Below are 19,506 nucleotides of genomic sequence, written 5' to 3' on the forward strand. Positions count from 1 at the left end.
TGATGGATAGTCAACAGTTTAATGAACAAAAAATACTGAAGTGTATAAAAAGGTGTTTTTGTCTGTCATGTAAGGGTTCCCATCTTCTAGATGGGGCGATGTCTTCTCTAGGAACTTGAACCTGTTTCTTACGGCTCCAGCACCCGGGGGAACTGTCACCACAGTTCTGTGCAGGGTCGGAGCTGTAGTCGCTTTTTCACATAGTCAGAATAGCCTTGTGCTTGGCCCAAGAAGGCCGCCAGTGTTAGACTGGAAGGAACTGCTGCAAAATGGATGTCCATATGGGTACTTTACATATGGGAAGGAGGCTGACCTTGCATCTAAAGCCGGTCCCTCAGCCTGCGGTTCTCCATTTAGGGCAGAGTTCCTTAAGATTCACTTTCTGCCACTTCGGGACCCAGCCCTGCCAGCGGTATGGGTCTACACCAGTGTGAGTGAAACAGAAAAGGCAGTAAGGAAGGAACCTTGAGGAGAACTGGGGTGAGTCTGGGTCCTAAATCTGCCATCACTCAGCAGAGGGGGGGAAGCACGTGTGCCCCTTGCTCTCCTCTGCTTCCCCTCTGGGGCTGAGCCACTAGCGCCTCAGTGTCCTGTCCCAGCGGTGGGGGGAAGCCAAGCAGGTGTGACTGCTGTCCAGGCCAGAGCTCAAGTTCTAGTGCTAGGTGATGCCCAAGGCAAAGTAGGGTTACGGGCCGCCACCCCAAGAGTTGGGTGGGCCACAAGCAATCCCCAGCTCCCAGGCATTTCACCTCTACAAGGAGCGCTGTAAGCTGGCCAACTAGAGGGCAGCAGGCAGGCTGACCAAGGCCTTCAGACCATAGGCACGAGGTTTCCCTAAAACAAACATGAGCTCTAGCTGCTCAGCTGTAGGGCTTCTGAGGCAACCGGGCTGGTAGCAGATGGGGCCTGCAGGGGGGCCTAACCCTGTTGGGCACCTGCTCCTGACGGCCAGACCCAACTCCAGAAGCCCTACAGCCAGAGCAGGCTAGAGCCACTCCACCTGCTGTCAGGGTTGCTGCTGACAGGAACGGCGTCCCTGAGAAACCCTGCCAGGAGGGCCTTGGTCAGCTGCGGAAGCATGCCATAGCTGTGTGGCCTGGATGGCAGCTTCGTCCTGAAGCCCCACCGGGCGGGAAACCGGCTCTTGTGGAGAGAGGATCGGAGGACACCGAGTGCCTGACCCTGGGCAGCTCAAGGCTCAGGACTCTAGTTTTGCTCCAACCTGGACTGCCACTCTCCTGCACTGTTCCTCAACTGGACCTGCGCTGTGTCCCGCTTCTCTGGGGTCCCCTGCCTCAGCCGTTTTGTGCGCAGCCTGGTGGAGAACCAGGGAGGCCAGCCTTGTCCCCTGCTGGGCACTGCTGGCCTGAGGGCAGAGGGGTGCGGATCACAGTGAGGGCATGAGGAGGGGAGGGGAGGGTGAGGTGGAATGGTGGCTGAGAAGTGACCCTGGAGGCTGCACTTGGCTAGGACCGAGTGCGAGGGTGGCCCGCATGGGCCTGCAGTGCTTCCCGGATGCCCCGCTGCCAGTCTCGTGCCAGCTCCACTGGGGTCACTGAAGCCTGGGAACAAGGACCCTGGGTCAGTCAGCCCTTTCTTCAGAGGCCCCACCCTCTGCAGACCAAGGGGCCGGGTTCAGGCTCCTACCGCGTTCCGCACACCCAGCTGGGCTCCATAGAGCAGCAGCACCTTCATGGCCTTGTAGTGGCCGAGCCGCACTGCCTCGTGCAGACCTGTGTCCCCTTCCTGCCAGAAAAGGGCGGGGTCATCCTCCTGACACCCCCACCCTCACCCCCTGCACAGTGCAGTCCACGGGAGCACCCCGGAGCTCAGGCCCCCTGGTGGAGCAGACCCAAACCAAACAGCAAGCGCCTGCCTTGTCCTGGGCATCGATGTGGGCGCCACACGCAATGAGATGCTCCAGGCAGTCACAGTGTCGCGTGCGCACGGCCACGTGCAGGGGGGTGCTCCAAATCTGGGGGGTGAGAATCCGTGTCACCCCTGGGGTGGAGGGACCACGCGCTCTCTTTCCCAGGATGAGGCCAACCCCCAGCCGCATACCCCTCACCTTGTCCCGGGCGTTGACCTGGGCTCCCTGGTTAAGCAGCTGTTTGAGGACATCCAGGTGTCCTCCACGGCAGGCCCAGAACACGGGTGTCCTGTCCAGCTACAAGATCAAAGTATCCATGCACGGGCGTGCTAGGGTGAGGGACAGGGCCCCTGCTGTAAGGATGGGCCCTCCCTGCTTCTCACCAAGTCTCGAGTGTCCACAGCGGCACCTGCCTCCAGCAGCTTGTTCACCAGCTGGCCGTGACCCTTCAGACAGGCCCAGTGCAAGGCTGTGCGGTGCAGCTGTGGGTGGAGATGGGAGATGGGCAAGAGAGCACGGCTGCCCCCTGCAGACCCTTCCTGGGTCCTATTCCCAGCTATGTTCCCCGAACACGCATCTGCCCCCTCCCTGCTCGCACCCAGGGCCCCACCATTCCCAACTCAGGAGGCATCGCAGGTTAGGGCTGCAGAACAGGAAAGCCCAGCTGTTTCCCAGGCCGAGACTGGAACATGCAAACGGTGGCACCCCTGCAGCTCAGACACTGCAGTCCGAGTTCCCCCCCACTTACTACCTTGTCATGGGCATTGGGGTCCCCTCCATCTGTCAGGTACTTGTCAATCAAGGCCTCCTGGTTCTCTGCAGCTGCCTTCAGGAACATCTCCAGGTCCACAGACTCCGGCTGGACCTGGGGCTGCGGCTGGGTACGTTAGAGGACAAGACCAAATCCCTTTCTCAAACCGCAGGGCTCTGGGGCACCGTCACATCACCACTCGAGCCAAGCAGCTCCTGAGAGCCAGCCGAGGACTACATTTGGTCTGCGGCTGGTACAAACATTAATTCTTAACCACCCCCCACCCCCCGGCCGATTCGGACTGGCGCGGCATCTATTATCCCCATCATGGGTTGCCGTTCTCCACCCCCGCCCCCAGTTTGTTGAAGTCCCAACCCCAGGACCTCAGAATGTGGGCTTATTTGGAAATAAGGTCATCATGGCTGTAATTAAAATGAAGTCACACTGGAGTAAAGGGAACCCTAATCCAGTATGACTGGTGTCCTTAATGAAAGCAGACAAGTGGACACAGCATGCACAGTGACAGTGCCATATGAGCTCAAATAGAGATCGGGGCAATGCACCCACAAGCTGAAGAACACGGAAGCCCGCCACCAAGCACCTAAAGCTAGAAGACTGGTGGGGACAGATTCTCCCCCACAGTCCTCAGAAGGAACCGACCCTGCCATCACTTTGATCTCAGAGTTCCAGTCTCCAGAACTGGGAGAATAAATTTCTGTTGTCTAAGCCACTGTGTGTGTGTGGTCCCCAGCAAGCAGTCACAAGGGCTGTGGGGCCTCCAGAACGGAGCCTCCAGCTGAGCAGGCCCTGACAGCATCCACTCTTCCCCAAGCCCTCCCGTGGGGACACAAAGCAGATTTCCTCACAAACTCAAGCCCCAGGTGTTGACCCCTCCATGTGGCCCTGACTTGTCACTCACCTTAACCATGGACTCAGGTGCCCTGGGGGGGACTCTGCGTTTCAGTCGCTTTTCTCTTCGTCTTTGAACCAAGTTTTCCAAGTCAGTCAGAGTCTCCAGATTGAGTCTGGAGCTGTTAAATCTCTCAAGCTGGGGCACAAGAGCAGGCCAGCGGTCAGCCACGGGGGCACCAAAGCCTCGGGGGCAGGCTCCTGGTGGGTCCGGCCCTTGTCTCTCCCACCTACAAGAGGACCCAGCCACCTGAGGTCCTCACTGCTCAGAGCCTGTCCGCCCAGGGTCGGCATCCACCGCCTCCCATCCCCACCACTGCTCACTTTCTTCTTCTTCTCTTCGTCCAGTTTCCACTGCTCCCGGGCCACGGCCTCTTGGGCTCTGGGCCTCCAGGCCCCGGGCCCACCTCCAGGATCAGGAACTCCATGTCCACATCCCAACACTTTACTTCCAACCCTGTCTCCACATACCTGTAGGAGCAGGATAAGGATAAAGACTCAGAAAAACGAGGAAGCTTTAGAAAACACAGCTGTGCAGTACAGGGGTCCTGACAAGAGCTGACCCAGAGATTAGTGCTGTGGATGTCAGAGTGGCCTGAGCCTTTGCAAAGCTTCCTGGCGCTCTGCTGGCATGCCCCCTGATGCCTGTGGCTCTTGGCTCTCACCCACTGTAGTGCTGCCTGGGGCCCAGGAGGATAACTACAGCCTACCTTGTCCTGTCAGCAGGACACAGGGTCGGGGGCATGACACCACATCTATTTATACTGCTGGGCTTGTGTCCAGGTACGCTCAGTATAGGTGACACCTCAGCCTCCCTCCTGGGCTGTTGTCCTTACATTCCTACCAGATCACGCCATACTGCCACCTGACCCTGAGCTCAGCGGGACAGAGATGCCTCCTGGGTAAAATGCTGAATTCCTGGGTTCAAATCTCAGCTCATGAAGCTCTGTCTCTTCGTCAGGTCAATGGGGTAAAACTAGCACCTTGCTCAAAGGGCTGGGAGGAGGAAACCGGGGCAGAACCTGCCATACAGTGATCTGTTCTTCCTTCCTGCCCCTACCAGGGGTTCAGGAGCTGGGGGGCACTGAGGAACAAGCACGCTAGAGGAGAGGGAAAAGGCTAGAAATGATAGGATAGCAGAGCCTAGGGCTTCCAGCCACGGAAAACAAACTACGTTCTTCTCTATAGTACATGCTGGCAACCTGCCTCTCAGGAGCAGCTGTACCAGGCAGGGCTGGCTGAGGCCCTGGCCCACCATGGTGGGGCTTGCAGGCCAGTGTGACTCCCGGGCCCCACATCACCAAAACAGACACCCCAAAGTATCACCAATGTGACCGTTTCTCTCACTCCCGGGGAACTCAAGAGCACCCTTCTTCCTCCCTGACCAAAGTAGCCAGACCCTCTGGACCATTTCCAGAGCAACAGCTATCACAGCGGCAGAGCTAAACCCACCCTGCGGCCACGCTCCTGTCTTCTGAAGTAGCCTGTGATTTCCTGTTCCGTCCCCCTCCCCCGCATCGCCCAGTCCAGGGCAAGAGTCAACTCGAGGGTCGTCATGTCCACACCATCACCTGGTATCTTCCCGTTGCTTCCATCTCTCACTGCCTCACAGAACCGGACGGACACAGCAAAAAACAACTGCATGTTTCCGCTCTTGACCCTATGCTCTGACCCCAGGATGCAGCCACCTGCCTGCCTCATTCTGCTGGGCTGGCCTGGGGACGTCTAGACCATGACCTGCCTCCCACCGCCTGCTGCATGTCCTTACCAACTGCTGGATGCTGATGATATCCATGGTCCCCCCTGCTCTTCATGCCCCCAGTGAGAGGTGCTGAGCTGCTCAGCCCTTTTATAGAGAGCAGTCTCCTGGGGGCAGGGCCAACTAGGGGCTCGTGTCTGGGCCAGATAGCTCAGTGGTTCTGTAACACGGACCAAAATACCAGTGTGGGCGTGCAGCCCGCTGAAGGCAGGAGCCGCCCTGGGCTGAGTCAGGTGCACCCTCGGACACCCACTCTCCTGCACCTGTGCTATCCTCTACACCTGCTCATCAGTTCGACCAACAAATGTAGCCGGGGGGTGCCTGGGCCACTAGAAAAATGTCGAGTGTGAGCGTCCATGTTGCCACAGGTCTCAGAGCCTGAGACTCTGAAAGACCTTGGGAAGGAAAGGCCAAGAGGCTGACCTCTGCGTGAGGAATCTGCATGGCACCTACAGGAGGAAATCAGGCTTCAAGCAGCTTCCCCGCTCCCAGACAGCTTCAAGGCTGCCCTCCATACTCCTGCCGAATTCCGTCCCCTGGCGCCCCTCGCTTCTCCCGCACCACTCCGAGAGCCAGCGTATTAAACTACACCCTGGCCAGGCGCCAAGCCCAGCCTGTCATCAGCACCTCCCGCCCCTTGAAAAGCCTTCCATGCCCCACACATGCAGGTCCCCTTCCCGCTGCTCTCCTGGGCAGGGAACATGCCATCCCACAGAGAAGCTGGACTGAGATTGGCTCTGGGTCCAAGTACGGAATGTTAATCTAGTCACAAAACAAGCTGTCGCAAGCCACCAAACTTCCTCATTTAAGATGCCCAGCATGCCCTTCACCCAGCTATGCCCTGAATTCTGTCCTGACCTTTGAAAGGAAACCTGATAGTAAGACTCCAGACCTGGGAGCTGCATGACCAGGGATGACCAGAAGGAGAGGAAGGGAGAGAACTACAGGTCAAGGACAGCCCAGGCCCTGAAGGGCTGGGAATGGTTCCACCCACAGCTGGCTTCTCAGTAAATACATCCAAGTTTTGAGACTTAGGGAATCCAGAGCTTTTAAAAGAAATTCAGTCCTTATGTGTTAGGGGTTTTTGGTCAAAGATGCTTTCTTACCGTTGGTTATGAAGAGGGAAAGTTGCCTAGACTAGAGTGAGGGTAAATAAGAAAAAAAAGACAGCTCTGGACTCCCCAGTCTGCCAACTACAACTCCTCTTCTTCAACATTCAAGGCCAAGGGCATTTTGTACCAACAGGATTCATCTGAAATTCTTACCAGAAAACTAGTTTCTTCCACAGGAAATTGACTGGTATTAATTCTTAACAAAAAAATCACTCCTTGTAAAAAACCCAAATGTAACAAATAAAGCTCAAGAGGCTCCTGACAAACCCCTCTCACCACAGCAGACCCAGGGCCACCACAGGTACCGGCATAACACACCTTCCTGACTTGTTCCCTGTAATCGTGTGCATGTACATGCAGGTTTCCATAGACCTGTTTTAAGAGGCATCATACTGTGACTGCAACTCAGGACCCTTTCCGCGTTAGTCTACACAGTACTCCAATGACTCCTGTACCAGAATTTGATCATTTCCCTAGCTGGGAGCACTTAGCTTACCTCCTTTCTTCCTTACATTACAGCACATGCTCTAATGCACAACTCCATAGATGTCTCTGTAAATAACTATCTTTGTACATGTGGACATTTCTCTAGGTAACTACAGAGAAATCAAATTATTGGCCCTACTCACCTAAATTTTAAGAGAAATTGCCAAACTCCTGTCTGTGGTGGGTGTACCAATTTCCATGAAGAGACACCAACAAAGTGATGGTAAGAAAGAAAAACATATATATATATATATATATATACACACACACACAAAAAAATATATTCATATACACATATATAAATATTAATATCCAGAATATATAATCCCTATGAATCAATAAAAAGAAGAAAATCTTTAAACAGGCCACATGTATGGACAGAAAGTTCAGAGAAGGTAGGTGGCCACTAGCAACGCACAACAAAGCAAAAGCACTCATTCTATCAGGTTGTTAAAATCGAAGAAAGTAAAATTGGGTGCTCTGACATAGTCTGGGGCCCCCTATCTACTTGCTCATCTAACCTCCACAAGGCCTCTGGGGCAGTCCCTGTTACAACCATCCTCACCACAGATGAGGAACCAGGGGCAGATGGGCAAAGTGACCTATGCCAAGGGCACTCAGCTAGAAAGCAGCTTTTGTCGGATGTCCCCCAGTTTCTTCTAATACTTAGATAGTTCTGTTTTTATATTTAGGTCTTTAATCTACTTGAAGTTTATTTTTGTGCATGGGATGAGGTAAGGATACAGTTTTATTTTTCCAAACAGATAGATGTTTCTACATGAGCTAATTTAGAGTATGATCATCTGTCCAGGCTTAAGCACCTGCAGCCCCACAACTATTCCCTTGCTCCCACAGCGGCCAGAATGGGGCTCTTCGGGCCTCAACGTCCCACCCTGCAGCACGGATGCACACCAAGACAGGGGGTAGGAGTGCTAGTCTGGGTCCTCTTGAATGGCAGCCCAAGAGAGAAAGGTGGCGGCTCAGGTGGCCAGCAGGTCCCACAGGTCACTGTCGCAGGGCAGCAGGTCACATGCTAGGCGCGCCTTCCGATCCCGGACAGCCTTCAGGGTTGGGCTGTGTTCCAAGAGCAGGGAGCAAATGTCCATATGACCCTTCTCAGCAGCCTGTGGAGAAAGATGCCAGATTCAAAAGCCATAATCCCACTGGGCCCTGCCCTTTCTTGCTCCACTTCGGGGAATCTCTTGGTCCTAAAAACAGGTCTTGTGGAAATGGAAGACGCTGGCTATCTAAGTAGATTTCCCCTAATTCCGGGGCACCAGGGTGGCTCAGATGGCTGAGTGTCTGCCTTCGGCTCGGGTCATGATCTCCAGGTCCTGGCTTGACGGGGAGTCTCCTTCTCCCTCCGCCTCTCCCCCTGCTTGTGTTCTCTCTCTCAAAATAATAAAATACTAAATAAATAAAATATTAAAAAAATAAAAAATAAATAGATTTCCCCTAATTCCTACCAAAGTCTAACAACTTGCATAAAGATTGGTGGAATTATCTAGTGCTTTTCCTGGCAGTTAGCTTGAGTTTTTCTTTCTTGTGTTCTCTGCTCCGCAGCCATTCTTCTCTGTCCAGGTTTGCACATTAAAAATAACTATAGACAGGCGCCTGGCCAGCTCAGTTGATGGAGCATGTGACTCTTGGTCTTGGGATTGTGAGTTTGAGCCCCATGCTGGGTGCAGAGATTACTTAAAAATAAAATCTTTAAACAAACAAAAACAAATATAGAAACTTGGATCTCTAAATATCTTTTATAAATGTTCAGTCCTCTATTAGCTGGGCACCGTAGGCACAAGATATACCAGACACAGCCTCTGCTCTCCAGGAGTGTGCAGATGAGCACAGAAAAATGGGTTCAGGTACTTGGCTTTCTCCTCTTCCTTTGAAATACACTATCCCAACTTGGATGTCAATTTTTAACCTACCTTCTCCAGAAAAGATTAAGGTGATTTACATAGATTAGCTTATATAACTTCCATAATAACCATCAGAGGTAGGAACTACCATCATTCCCATTTTACAGATGAAGAAACTGAAGTTCATACACGGTAAGTGACTTGGCCAACGTCACAGAGCTTGTGTGGCAGCCTGGGGATCCTAAACCAGGTCTGTCTGACTGCCACGTCTCGACTCTTAACAACTGTGTTACACCACTCTATTCCCTCTCAACAGTCAGACTGATGCACCACGGGGGTTTCTGAGAGGTGTCAAAATTAGTATTAGTAGCAAATACCACCTCAAATTTGAATCCAGATATTTAGCCAGTCCTCTTAATGAGTACAGACATAAGGTTCCCAGTTTTGTCGCCTCAATTCAGGCAGTGGTATGTTGTGAGCAGTTCTGGGGTGCATTCTGGGGAGACGCAAGATGCAGTCCAAAGAATTTTGTACAATAAAAGATACCAACGTTCCAAAGTAGCTTATTTTTTTAAAAAAGAAAGAATTCGTAACTCCTCCCACATCTGCATCCCCTGAACGAAAGGGCTGGAGACTGCAAGAAGGCCTCAGGTTGTAAGACCTGCCAGCATCAGGTGCGCAGTGTCCTGCTGGTACACACCCTCCAGGGGACTTATACCACCCCAGCAACACCAGTGTGGACCATTGAGAAAGCAGCAATCTGCCTCTTCAGCTAGCAAGGATCTTAAAAGAAAATAAAATGACATCTAGTTGTTCACTCAGCGAATATTCACTGGGCACCTGTGCTGAGAGCTGGAGCCACCACAGTGAACAAGATCAAGTCTTCGCTATCTCTCGGAAGAAAGAGCTCATACAGAATCTCAAGAGAGAGAAAAGCTCTAAGAAGTCAAGTGCAGGGTGCTTTTGCGCCGTTGGGGAAGCCACCCATGCCTGAGAACAGGGAGGCCCTCTGCGGGTGTGATACAGAAGCTTGAGATCCAGAAAGGACAGCAACAAGCCAGGTGAAAACTAGGAGGGGAGAGGCATCTGGACAGAGACAGTGTGACATGTAAGGCTCTGGAGTGTCACCGTGATGGGTCAAGAAACTGGCCTGAGGATAAAAGACAAGGGGATGAAGATAGGGACATGTGGCTGTTCAGTTGGAAGAACATGAAGTCCTGATCTCGGAGTGGTGAGTCTGAGCCTCACGCTGGACACAGAGATGGCTTAACTTAAAAAAAAAAAAAGAAAGAAAGAAAGAAAGAAGGAAACTGGAGGAGGGAAACGCTGACATCTTCCCATGAATGCACACAAGTGCAATATATCTGCAAATCCTCGGTCTGTGAAATAGTCACATCTGGCTTCCTAAAAATTAATTTGGTCCTTGAAATACCCTCCCACCCAACTTCTTACTGTGATAAGAACACTTCAGATGAAATCTGACCTCTTAACAAATCAATCAACCTACTTAAAATTTTTTGGTAATTGTTCTTTTTGTTTAATGATAGCCACCCCCCCACCTTCCACACTCAATGTGGGCTTGAACTTATAACCCTGAGATCACAAGCCCCATACTCTACTGACTGATCCAGCCGGGCTGGCGCCCTTCCTAACAAACCACCCAGCGCGGTCACCCACAGATGCAGTGTCATCTGCTGCGCTTCATCTACTTACCTCAGGGACAATGCGCCAGCTCAACAGCACCTCCAGACCGCCCCAGCCACCACCGTCCCACTCTGCTCCTGTGTCAGGACTATTTTCCACACAGGCACACCCCATTTTATTGCCCTCTGCTTTCATGCATTGTGCAGACACTGTGTTTTCACACACTGAAGGTTTGTGGCGACCCCACACCAGGCAGGTCTGTAGGTGCCATTTTCCCAACAGCGTTTGCTCACTTCATATCTGGACACATTTTCATTAACTCCTTAACTATTTCAAACTTTTTCATCATCATCATTATATCTGTCATCTGTGGTCACTGATGCTACTACTGTAATTATCTTGGGATGCTAGGAGCTGCACCCATATTAGACAGCGAACTTCATTTATAAACTTGTGTCCTGACTGCTGCTCTGGCACCTGTTCCCCAGTCTTTCTCTCTTCCTCGTGGCTCCCTATTCCCAGAGGCTCCCTATTCCCAGAAACTCGACATTGAAAGTAAGTCAATTAATAACCCAACAATGGCCTTTCAGCTCTCAAGTAGAAAGGAAGAGTCAATCAATGTGGCAAAGTTCATTGCTATCTTAATGTAAGAATCAGTGTGCCCCAGCAATTTCTTAAACCTTCAGCAACTACTACCCTGACCTCCCTGATACCCTATGAAGGTATCCCCATCGAGCTAAGGCCCTCTACCAGTTAAAAGATTACAACTTGCTGTAAGTTCTGATGATGGTTAGCATTTTTTAGCAAGAAAGTATTTTCAAAAAGGTACATACAACAATGATTTTTTTTAACATAATGCTAGTGTACACTAAATAGACTACAGTATAGGATAAATAAAACTTTTATGTGCACTGGGAAACAAAAAACTCCTCCAACTTGCTTTATTATGGTGGTCGGCCTATCTCTGAGGTGTGCCTGTGCCTCACATAAGAGGCATCATGACATATAAAAACCAAAACAAAACCTGTTGGGAAAAAAAAAAAAAAATTTTTTTTTTTTTTTGGGTCAGAGGGAATGGGGGAGAGAGAGTGAGCGAGCGAGCGCACAAGCAGGGGGAACAGAGGCAGAGGGAGAAGCAGGCTTCCTGCTGAGTAGGGAGTCTGACGTGGGGCTCAATTCCAGGACCCTGACATCCTGGACCCTGCGTGAGGCAGATGCTTAACCGACTGAGCCACCCAGTCTTCCTATATTTCTTAAATATCTCTACTAGTGTTTCTACCAAAGTGTTAGCCCTATTCCCATCATACTTAAAAAAAAAAAAAATAGTATGTATTATTCAATAGTCAGAAGTACAAAATAAATAAAAATAAGAACTCTATCTTTGTGGGGGTAACATTTCAAGGCTGCTGTCTCTGAGCAAGCAACCTTTCTGTGCTAACGTGTTTCTGGAGTCCAAGTTGATTGCCAGGGATCTGCCAACCTTTAGGTGTCTGTCCTGCCTGAGGTGACCAAGGAGAATGTGTGGGGTAGGAACACTGGCTCCTAATCGCTCTCCTCCTGGAAAAAAGCTCACTGGTGTGTCTTGTCTTCTAGTGGCTGAGAACTGGCCGTGTGAGATGCTAGAGGGAGTAGAATGTAGCGTGTGATTATAGAGCACTGTCTGAGAGCCAGGTCTCTAAAAGGACAGAGTGGGCACAAATTTTCAGTGGACTGCAAAAAGCGTCTGCCACAGGTTCTTCTGGTACATCATGCAGTCAACTACTTAAATTTTTTCTTAAAATTCACAAAAGAATGCATTTACAGATATATGCCAAAAATATGCATAAACCACTTCTCTAAAATATATAAGCAATAACCTGCCTTGAGCAGGGTGTCTTGGAAGACTGAGGTACCATGGATCAGGATGGGAGGGAAATGTTTTCATGCTGCACTGTTTTGTATCCTCAAACTCCTCACAACGTGTAGGAATTTCCGGTCAGAAGAAAGTTAAAAGTGATCACCCTGGCTACCATACGGAAAGTGGGCTGCAGGGGTAGGCGTGAGTAGGTGTGAGCTTCAGAAAACTAACTTCATGGAAGAGCATTCATGACAGATTATGAAAGCAAAGAAAAAAATGATGCTGTACATGTAATTTGAATTTACATGCACAGGGGAAATGCTGGCCTGTTACACATTAACCCTCAGGTGATGACTGGTAAGCAATGACATCACAAGTGCTTTTCTGCTTTCCCCATGTTCTCTACAGTAAACATGTTATTATGTTTATAATGACAACAACCAAGTTCGTGAAGTTGGGGAGGGCAGCATACCTTATGCAGACTTGTCATGCCATCGTCATCCACTAACCTAGGGTTGGACCCATGAGACAGCAGGAGCCGTGCGATTTCGGTGTGCCCACAGTAGCTGGCCCGGTGCAGAGCTGTGGCGCCCCCATGGGTTTGGGCATTACACTTAGCCCCGCTTTCCAGCAGGAACTGGCATACAGCATAGTGCCCGTTGCGGCTGGCATAGTGCTGCAGGGAAGAGAGACCAAGGTCAGATGGCAGAGCCCAGGCAGACAAGGGCGGTGGGCAGGTGAGAGCATGGGCTCTGGAGCAAAAGGATGTCAATGACCTCAGGGGCTACCTCCGTTCGCCATGGGACCTAGCCAAGCTTCTTCATTTCTAGCATCAGTTTCTTCAACAGGAAAATGGGGATAATAATCATTCCTACCTCAAAGGATTGTTAGGTAAATGAAATTAAATAAAGGATATAAAGCACTTAATACATAAGGAAGAAACAAACAAACCAAGAACAAGGTTCACACAAGTGCTTAAAACTGAAAACCTGCTGGGAGAGAAGAAAGGGCAAACTAAAGGCAACATGACCCCTTCCGCACGGGGAGCAGGTATCCCGAGTACGGGTTTCCCTCCCCAACTCACCAGAGCAGTGTAGCCAGCCGAGTCGGGCTGGCTAGGGTCTGTTGCCTTCTGGATGAAATATTTGACTCGGCCTAGGTCTCCATTCAGGGCTGCCGACCAGATTCCTGTGGAAAGACAACTGAAGTGCTGAATAATGCCAAGTGACTAGAGACTTTCAGTGCTTCCTTTACCTCATCACCTCTATTTTCTCATCTATACAATGGGGATTTATTCATTCAACAAATATTAACTGAAGGGCACCTGGGTGGCTCAATTAGTTGAGCTCCTGACTCTTGGTTTGGGTTGAAGTACAATCTTAGGGTCCTGGGATCGAGCCTAGAGTCAGGTTCAGCACTCAGCTTGAGATTCTCTCTCTCCCTCCGCCCCTCCCATCCATCCATCCATCAATAAAAAAATAAAATCTTAAAAAAATTTAACTGAGATCTCTGTGCTATGGACTGTCCGAGCAGCTGGTGCTACAGTTGTGAACAAGACAGACAGGAGCTTTGTCGAATCAGGACAGTATGGTTGTGCAGACATAAATCCCTTCTTCCCATTTTAAACACATAAATATTAAATAAAGTAATGTTTAAAATGTCTGAATATAGAAGCAAACTCAAAAGCAAGAAAAGGACACTGCCAGTTGCCAGAAGAAGGTGAAAACCATAGCCAAAGTGGTGAGCAGGGTGTCCACCTGCAGAATCCTGGAAGTCTGTGTAAATGGACACACACCTTAGAGGCTTTGGCTTGAACAACTAGGCAGGGTCTGGAGCAAAGGCTGCAGGTCACGTGCATGGCCAGGAAGAGACACAACAAAGTTCTGTACACAAAGCTGGGAGGCAGAAGTACCACCTCACGCATGAACGGGGCCTGGAAAAATTTCTACTTTCCTGTTCTGAATAGCAGCAGAAAGCGAGCTGCCAGGCCCAGGCACTTTACTCACTCAGCAAGTATTTACTGCATACTTATCATGTATCTGGCACTGTTCTTGGAATTAGGGGTCCGCCAAGAATTAAAGGTCCCCAATTCCCAGGGCTGCCCCCAAAATTCTGGTCTCATGGAGGTTACTTTGGTTACTTTCTTCTTTTTTTTTTAAATTAATTTATTTATTTGAGAGAGAGAGCGAGATAGAGCATGAGGGGTGGGAAGGTCAGAGGGAGAAGCAGACTCCCCATGGAGCAGGGAGCCTGATGCGGGACTCCATCCCCGGACTCCAGGATTATGACCTGAGCCAAAGGCAGTGGCTTAATCAATTGAGCCACCCAGGCACCCTGGACGTTACTTTCTTTTTCTCTCTTTTTTTGTTCTAAAGATTTTATTTATTTGACAAACAAAGATCACACGTAGGCAGAGAGGCAAGCAGAGATAGGAGGAAGCAGGCTCCCTGCTGAGCAGAGAGCCCAATGCGGGGCTCGATCCCAGGACCCTGGGATCATGACCTGAGGTGAAGGCAGAGGCTTTAACCCACTGAGCCACCCCGGTGCCCTGGAGTTTACTTTCTAACTAAGTAAACAGATAAAGAAAAAAAAATGAAATAAGTCAGGTGGTGCTAAGTGCTATGAAGAAAAATAAAACAGAGAAGGGATACAAGCAGTGGTCAGGGATGGCATCTCTGATGACATCTGAAGAGAAACTTAAAGGAAATGAGAAAGGCACCATTTCTTTTTTTTTTTTTTTTTTTTTTTTTTTAAAGATTTTTTATTTATTATTTATTTTACAGAGAGAGATCACAAGTAGGCAGAGAGGCAGGCAGAGAGAGAGGAGGAAGCAGGCTCCCTGCTGAGCAGAGCCCGATGTGGGACTTGATCCCAGGACCCTGAGATCATGACCTGAGCCGAAGGCAGCGGCTTAATCCACTGAGCCACCCAGGCGCCCCAAGAAAGGCACCATTTCAATAGGTGTGAGAAGACAGCAAAGGCAGAAGAAACCTAAAAAATCAGATACCATGACCTACTCAACTTGGAGATGTGGGATATATATTTATATTTATTTGTTTTTGCATTTTTCCCGTCATGTAAATTTTATTAACTGCGTATTTTTTCCAGGTTTATGGAGAAAGAGTTGACATACATCACTGTACAAGGAGACTTATATCTGTTCACAGCCTTAGGGAGCAAGACCCACAAGCTAAGGCTCTGTCATAAAAATAGGTCAAGTGGATGCTATACGAACTGCACAGAAGCAATTTTTTTAAAATGTCCTATGGGGGCACCTGGGTGGCTCAGTGGGTTCAAGCCTCTGCCTTAGGCTCAGGTCATGATCCTGGGCTCCTGCTCAGCAGGGAGCCTGCTTCCCTTCTTCCCTTCCTCCCTTTCTGCCTGCCTCTCTGCCTACTTGTGAGCGCTCTCTCTCTATCTCTAATAAATAAATAAATATCTTTAAAAAAAAAAAAACAAAAAATGTCTATGAGGATACCTCCACAGGCCAACACAGGTGTGGCTCTGTTGCAGATAATCTCTAACAAGAGAAGACACCCCCTGCAACCCCACCAGCTCAAAAATTAAAAGCTGCAAAACAAGAAGTAATCCACCGCCACATGAGATAGCCAGCAAATACAACAAATGGAAAAATGCATACTTCAAAATGAGCCATAAGAGCACAATCTAAAAGACTTCAAAACAATTTTTTTTTTAAAGATTTTATTTATTTATTTGACAGAGAGAAATCACAAGTAGATGGAGAGGCAAGCAGAGAGAGAGAGAGGGAAGCAGGCTCCCCGCTGAGCAGAGAGCCCGATGCGGGCCTTGATCCCAGGACCCTGAGATCATGACCTGAGCCGAAGGCGGCAGCGGCTTAACCCACTGAGCCACCCAGGCGCCCACAATTTTTAATGTGTTCACAAAGAAAAAGGAATACAATCCACAAATCAACAGAACATGAGGGAGGGAAAAAAAGGACAGGGAGATCTAAAATAAAAGCAGGGGCGCCTGGCTGGCTCAGCCAGCAGAGCATGTGACCCTTGATCTCCGGGTCATGAGTTTGAGCCCCAGGCTGGGTGTAGAGATTACTTTTAAAGTCAGTAAATTAGGGGCACCTGGGTGGCTCAGTGGGTTAAGCCTATGACTTTGGCTCAGGTCATGATCTCAGTGTCCTGGGATCGAGCCCCGCATCAGGCTCTCTGCTCAGTTGGGAGCCTGCTTCCTCCTAATCTCTCTCTCTGCCTGCCTCTCTGCCTACTTGTGATCTCTCTGTGTCAAATAAATAAATAAAATCTGTAAAAAAAATAAAAATAAAGTCAGTAAATTAAAAGAATAGAATCACTGAAATAAAACAATAACAGATGGTTGGGCAGTACTGCAGACCCACCCGGGAGGGAATGAGTGACTTGGAAATCACCAAGAATGCAGAATGGTAAAGAGAAAAATATTAAAGAGAGGTAAGGAAACATGAAAGACAGAATGTACCAACATATGTTTAACAAGAGTTTCAAACAACAGAAAAGAGAGAAATTGGACAGAACGGGAGAGAGGAAATGTCTTGAGATAACATCTGAGAATTATTCTCAAGTGAAGACAACCATGGGTTCTCAGATGAAAACCACATTAAATCCCAAGGAGAATTAAACAAACTATCTACTATGGTAAAATGACCAAACATCAAGCATTGAGAGAACATCTGAGTTACCAAAAAGAAAAGCTCATTAGTCACTGAAGAATTATTATTTTTAAAAATTTTAAAAACTTTATTTATTTGACAGATAGAGATCACAAGTAGGCAGAGAGGCAGGCGGAGAGGAGGAAGCAGGCTCCCCAATGAGCAGAGAGCCCGATGTGGGGCTCAATCCCATGACACCGGGATCATGACCTGTGCCAAAGGCAGAGGCTTTAACCCACTGAGCCACCCAGGTGCCCCAGTCACTGAAGAATTATAATCAGATTATCAGGATTTTTTTAAGTTTACTTTTTTACTAATCTCCACAATGACTCTGAGATCAAGAATCACTCACTCTTCCAACTGAGTGCTCCCAGCGAAATTCTTAACAGCAGTAGAAGATAAAGAAGATAAATAACATTTCCAAAGGTCTGAGTGGGGGGGAAATACATTGTCAGTCTAGAATTTTATACCTGACTAAGTAAGCTACCAGTTGAAAGAGAAAGAGAGAGAGAGAGAGAGAGAGAGAGAGATGGAGAATCATACTCACTGAAAAAACTTTCAAACGATATATTTTAGGGAAAGGGAAAATGAACCCAGAGACAAGATATGAAGAAGGAAAAAAAAAAAAAAAAAAGCCCACGTGATAAGGATCTTTCCCTCGTGTGGGAAATAAATAATGAGTAAGCAAACAAAAGTAGCAGTTATAAAAACTGCTTTGATGAAAGCAAGGTGATACAGAAACCTGGAGAGGAAGGGGCCCTACTTTGAACAGGGCAAGGTTTCTTTCTCAACAGATGCAAAACTGACAGCCCAGGCCAGTTAATTCTTTGTTACAAGGAACTGTCCCATGCATTGTAGGCTGCAGATCAGCATCCCTGGCCTCTATCTACTATATGATCGTAGCACCCTCCCAGTTTTAACACCTGAAATTGTTTCTAGTCATTGCCAAAGACCCTTAAGGGTCAGAACTGCACCCTCCCCACCCAACTGAGAACTACTAGAATGGGGTGTTGTTGCCCAACCCCTAAGTTGAGAACTACCATAATTCGGTGTCCAGGGTCCCTCTCTCCGAGGAGGTGACATTTAAACCAAGACCAGAAGGAAAAGCATTAGCTAGCCTAATGCTGCAGGAAGTTCATTCCAAGGAGCTGGGACAGCAAGTGCCATGGCTTTAAGTGAGAGAGATCCTGCATATCTCAGAAACCAAAATAAGCCCAGTGTGGCCGAAGCATAGTGAGTGGGGAAAGAAAAGACTGAGAAATAAACTGGGGGCAGAGAAGTAGAATAGGCAGCAAGAACATCACACAGTTGTGTGAGCCGTGAAGGGAATCTGAACTTATTCTGAAAACAATGAAATAATCTGATTTAATATCTTCAAAAGGTTACTCTGGCTTCTGTGTGAAGCAGAAAACTTTGGAGGAGGGCAGCAGTGGGAGGAGGAAGGCCCAGGAGCAAACTGCTTCAGGAGCCCAGAGCTTGGCGACGCGGAGGGAGGTGAACTGGCGCACGAGCCCCTTAAGAGTCAGTTAGATCAGAACGCATATAAAACCGTAGCATCGGGGCGCCTGGGTGGCTCAGTGGGTTAAAGCCTCTGCCTTCGCTCGGGTCGTGATCCCAGGGTCCTGGGATCAAGCCTCGCGTGGGGCTCTCTGCTCAGCGGGGAGCCTGCTTCCTCCTCTCTCTCTGCCTCTCTGCCTACTTGTGATCTCTCTCTGTCAAATAAAAATAACTAAAATCTTAAAAAAAAAAAAACAAAACCGTAGCATCCACCCAGGGCTGATGAAAATGTTATTACTGCATAAGCTGCCTCTGCACTGACACACGGTACACAGCCTCCGAGGAAGAGCGGACTTGTTTTTCAGCTCTACTCTTTTCCTTATAGGCGATATAATCTTCTTAGAGTGTGGGGTAAAGGAGTTACCTCTTCGGGCCCCAAAGCTAAGAGATATCACCACCGGCGTGGAGGGCCAGTTCGGCCATATCTAAAGCATACATGGCCTGCCACATCACGGCTCACATCGGTCAGCACGTTAGTTCCCTTGGCAGCGCAGCACCCCCTCTGAAGCTCCATGCCCTCGGGGTGGCTGCAGTACCCCGGCTGCAAATTCTGCTTTCTGACACTCCCTCCATACACCCCCCCACACCCACGCCCAACCGCCCGCGCGGGCCCGAGCCTCCCCGGGGCGCACCAGCTGAGGGGCCGGGCCCCGCCCCACCACTTGGAAAAGTTACTGAAACCAGGCTCTCGGCTTCCCAACCTAGACCCGAGACCAAGTTTCTAGTGGCCGGGCTCGTGCCAGGTCCCTGGCGGGGTCTCAGTGATGCGGGGGCTGTGAGCCCACCGTCCGCCCACACGCCCATCACGCCCACTGCGGCTCTCAGGGCCCCGCTTCTCTCCCATCTCCTTGTCCAGCGACCTGGAGAGAGCCGGGAGTCTCACCCCTGTCGAAGTCCATCTCGTCCAGCGTCTGCTGCACGCCGGACGCTGCACCCGGCCAGGAGCAGCACGGGCCGTCCGCACAAGGATGCGGCGCCGCCATGTTGACCCCGCAGCTGGCTCCGCCCCGGCTGTTGTGCGCACGCGCGGCCGCGGCGTGGCCGGGGTAGGGGGTGGGGAGG

General features: G+C 49.7%; 2 protein-coding genes across 3 annotated transcripts; both read right to left on the bottom strand.

The window, feature by feature from the left end:
* ANKRD23 (ankyrin repeat domain 23) lies at positions 1-5,396 on the bottom strand. The gene is made up of 9 exons (XM_032351970.1): positions 5,299-5,396; positions 3,855-4,001; positions 3,541-3,669; positions 2,622-2,747; positions 2,254-2,352; positions 2,069-2,167; positions 1,877-1,975; positions 1,648-1,746; positions 1-1,562 (listed from the first exon to the last, which is right to left on the bottom strand). Exons 1-9 carry the CDS (start codon positions 5,323-5,325, stop codon positions 1,467-1,469), a joined length of 921 nt encoding a protein of 306 aa, XP_032207861.1. The 5' UTR covers positions 5,326-5,396; the 3' UTR covers positions 1-1,466.
* On the bottom strand, positions 3,894-19,477 carry ANKRD39 (ankyrin repeat domain 39). Of its 2 annotated transcripts, XR_004287728.1 has the most exons (5): positions 19,328-19,477; positions 13,315-13,418; positions 12,703-12,906; positions 7,800-8,011; positions 3,894-4,001 (listed from the first exon to the last, which is right to left on the bottom strand). XR_004287728.1 is itself a non-coding variant. In XM_032351971.1 (4 exons), the coding sequence occupies exons 1-4, from the start codon at positions 19,425-19,427 to the stop codon at positions 7,868-7,870; spliced, it is 552 nt and encodes a 183-aa protein (XP_032207862.1). In that variant the 5' UTR covers positions 19,428-19,477; the 3' UTR covers positions 7,618-7,867. The 2 variants fall into 2 exon arrangements, 1 of the variants encoding a protein (XP_032207862.1); XM_032351971.1 differs by lacking the exon at positions 3,894-4,001 and having other exon boundaries at positions 7,618-8,011.
* Positions 19,478-19,506: the final 29 nt, after the last annotated feature.

Source organism: Mustela erminea, chromosome 7 (assembly GCF_009829155.1).
Source record: "Mustela erminea isolate mMusErm1 chromosome 7, mMusErm1.Pri, whole genome shotgun sequence".
In the NCBI taxonomy this organism is placed as follows: Eukaryota; Metazoa; Chordata; class Mammalia; order Carnivora; family Mustelidae; genus Mustela; species Mustela erminea.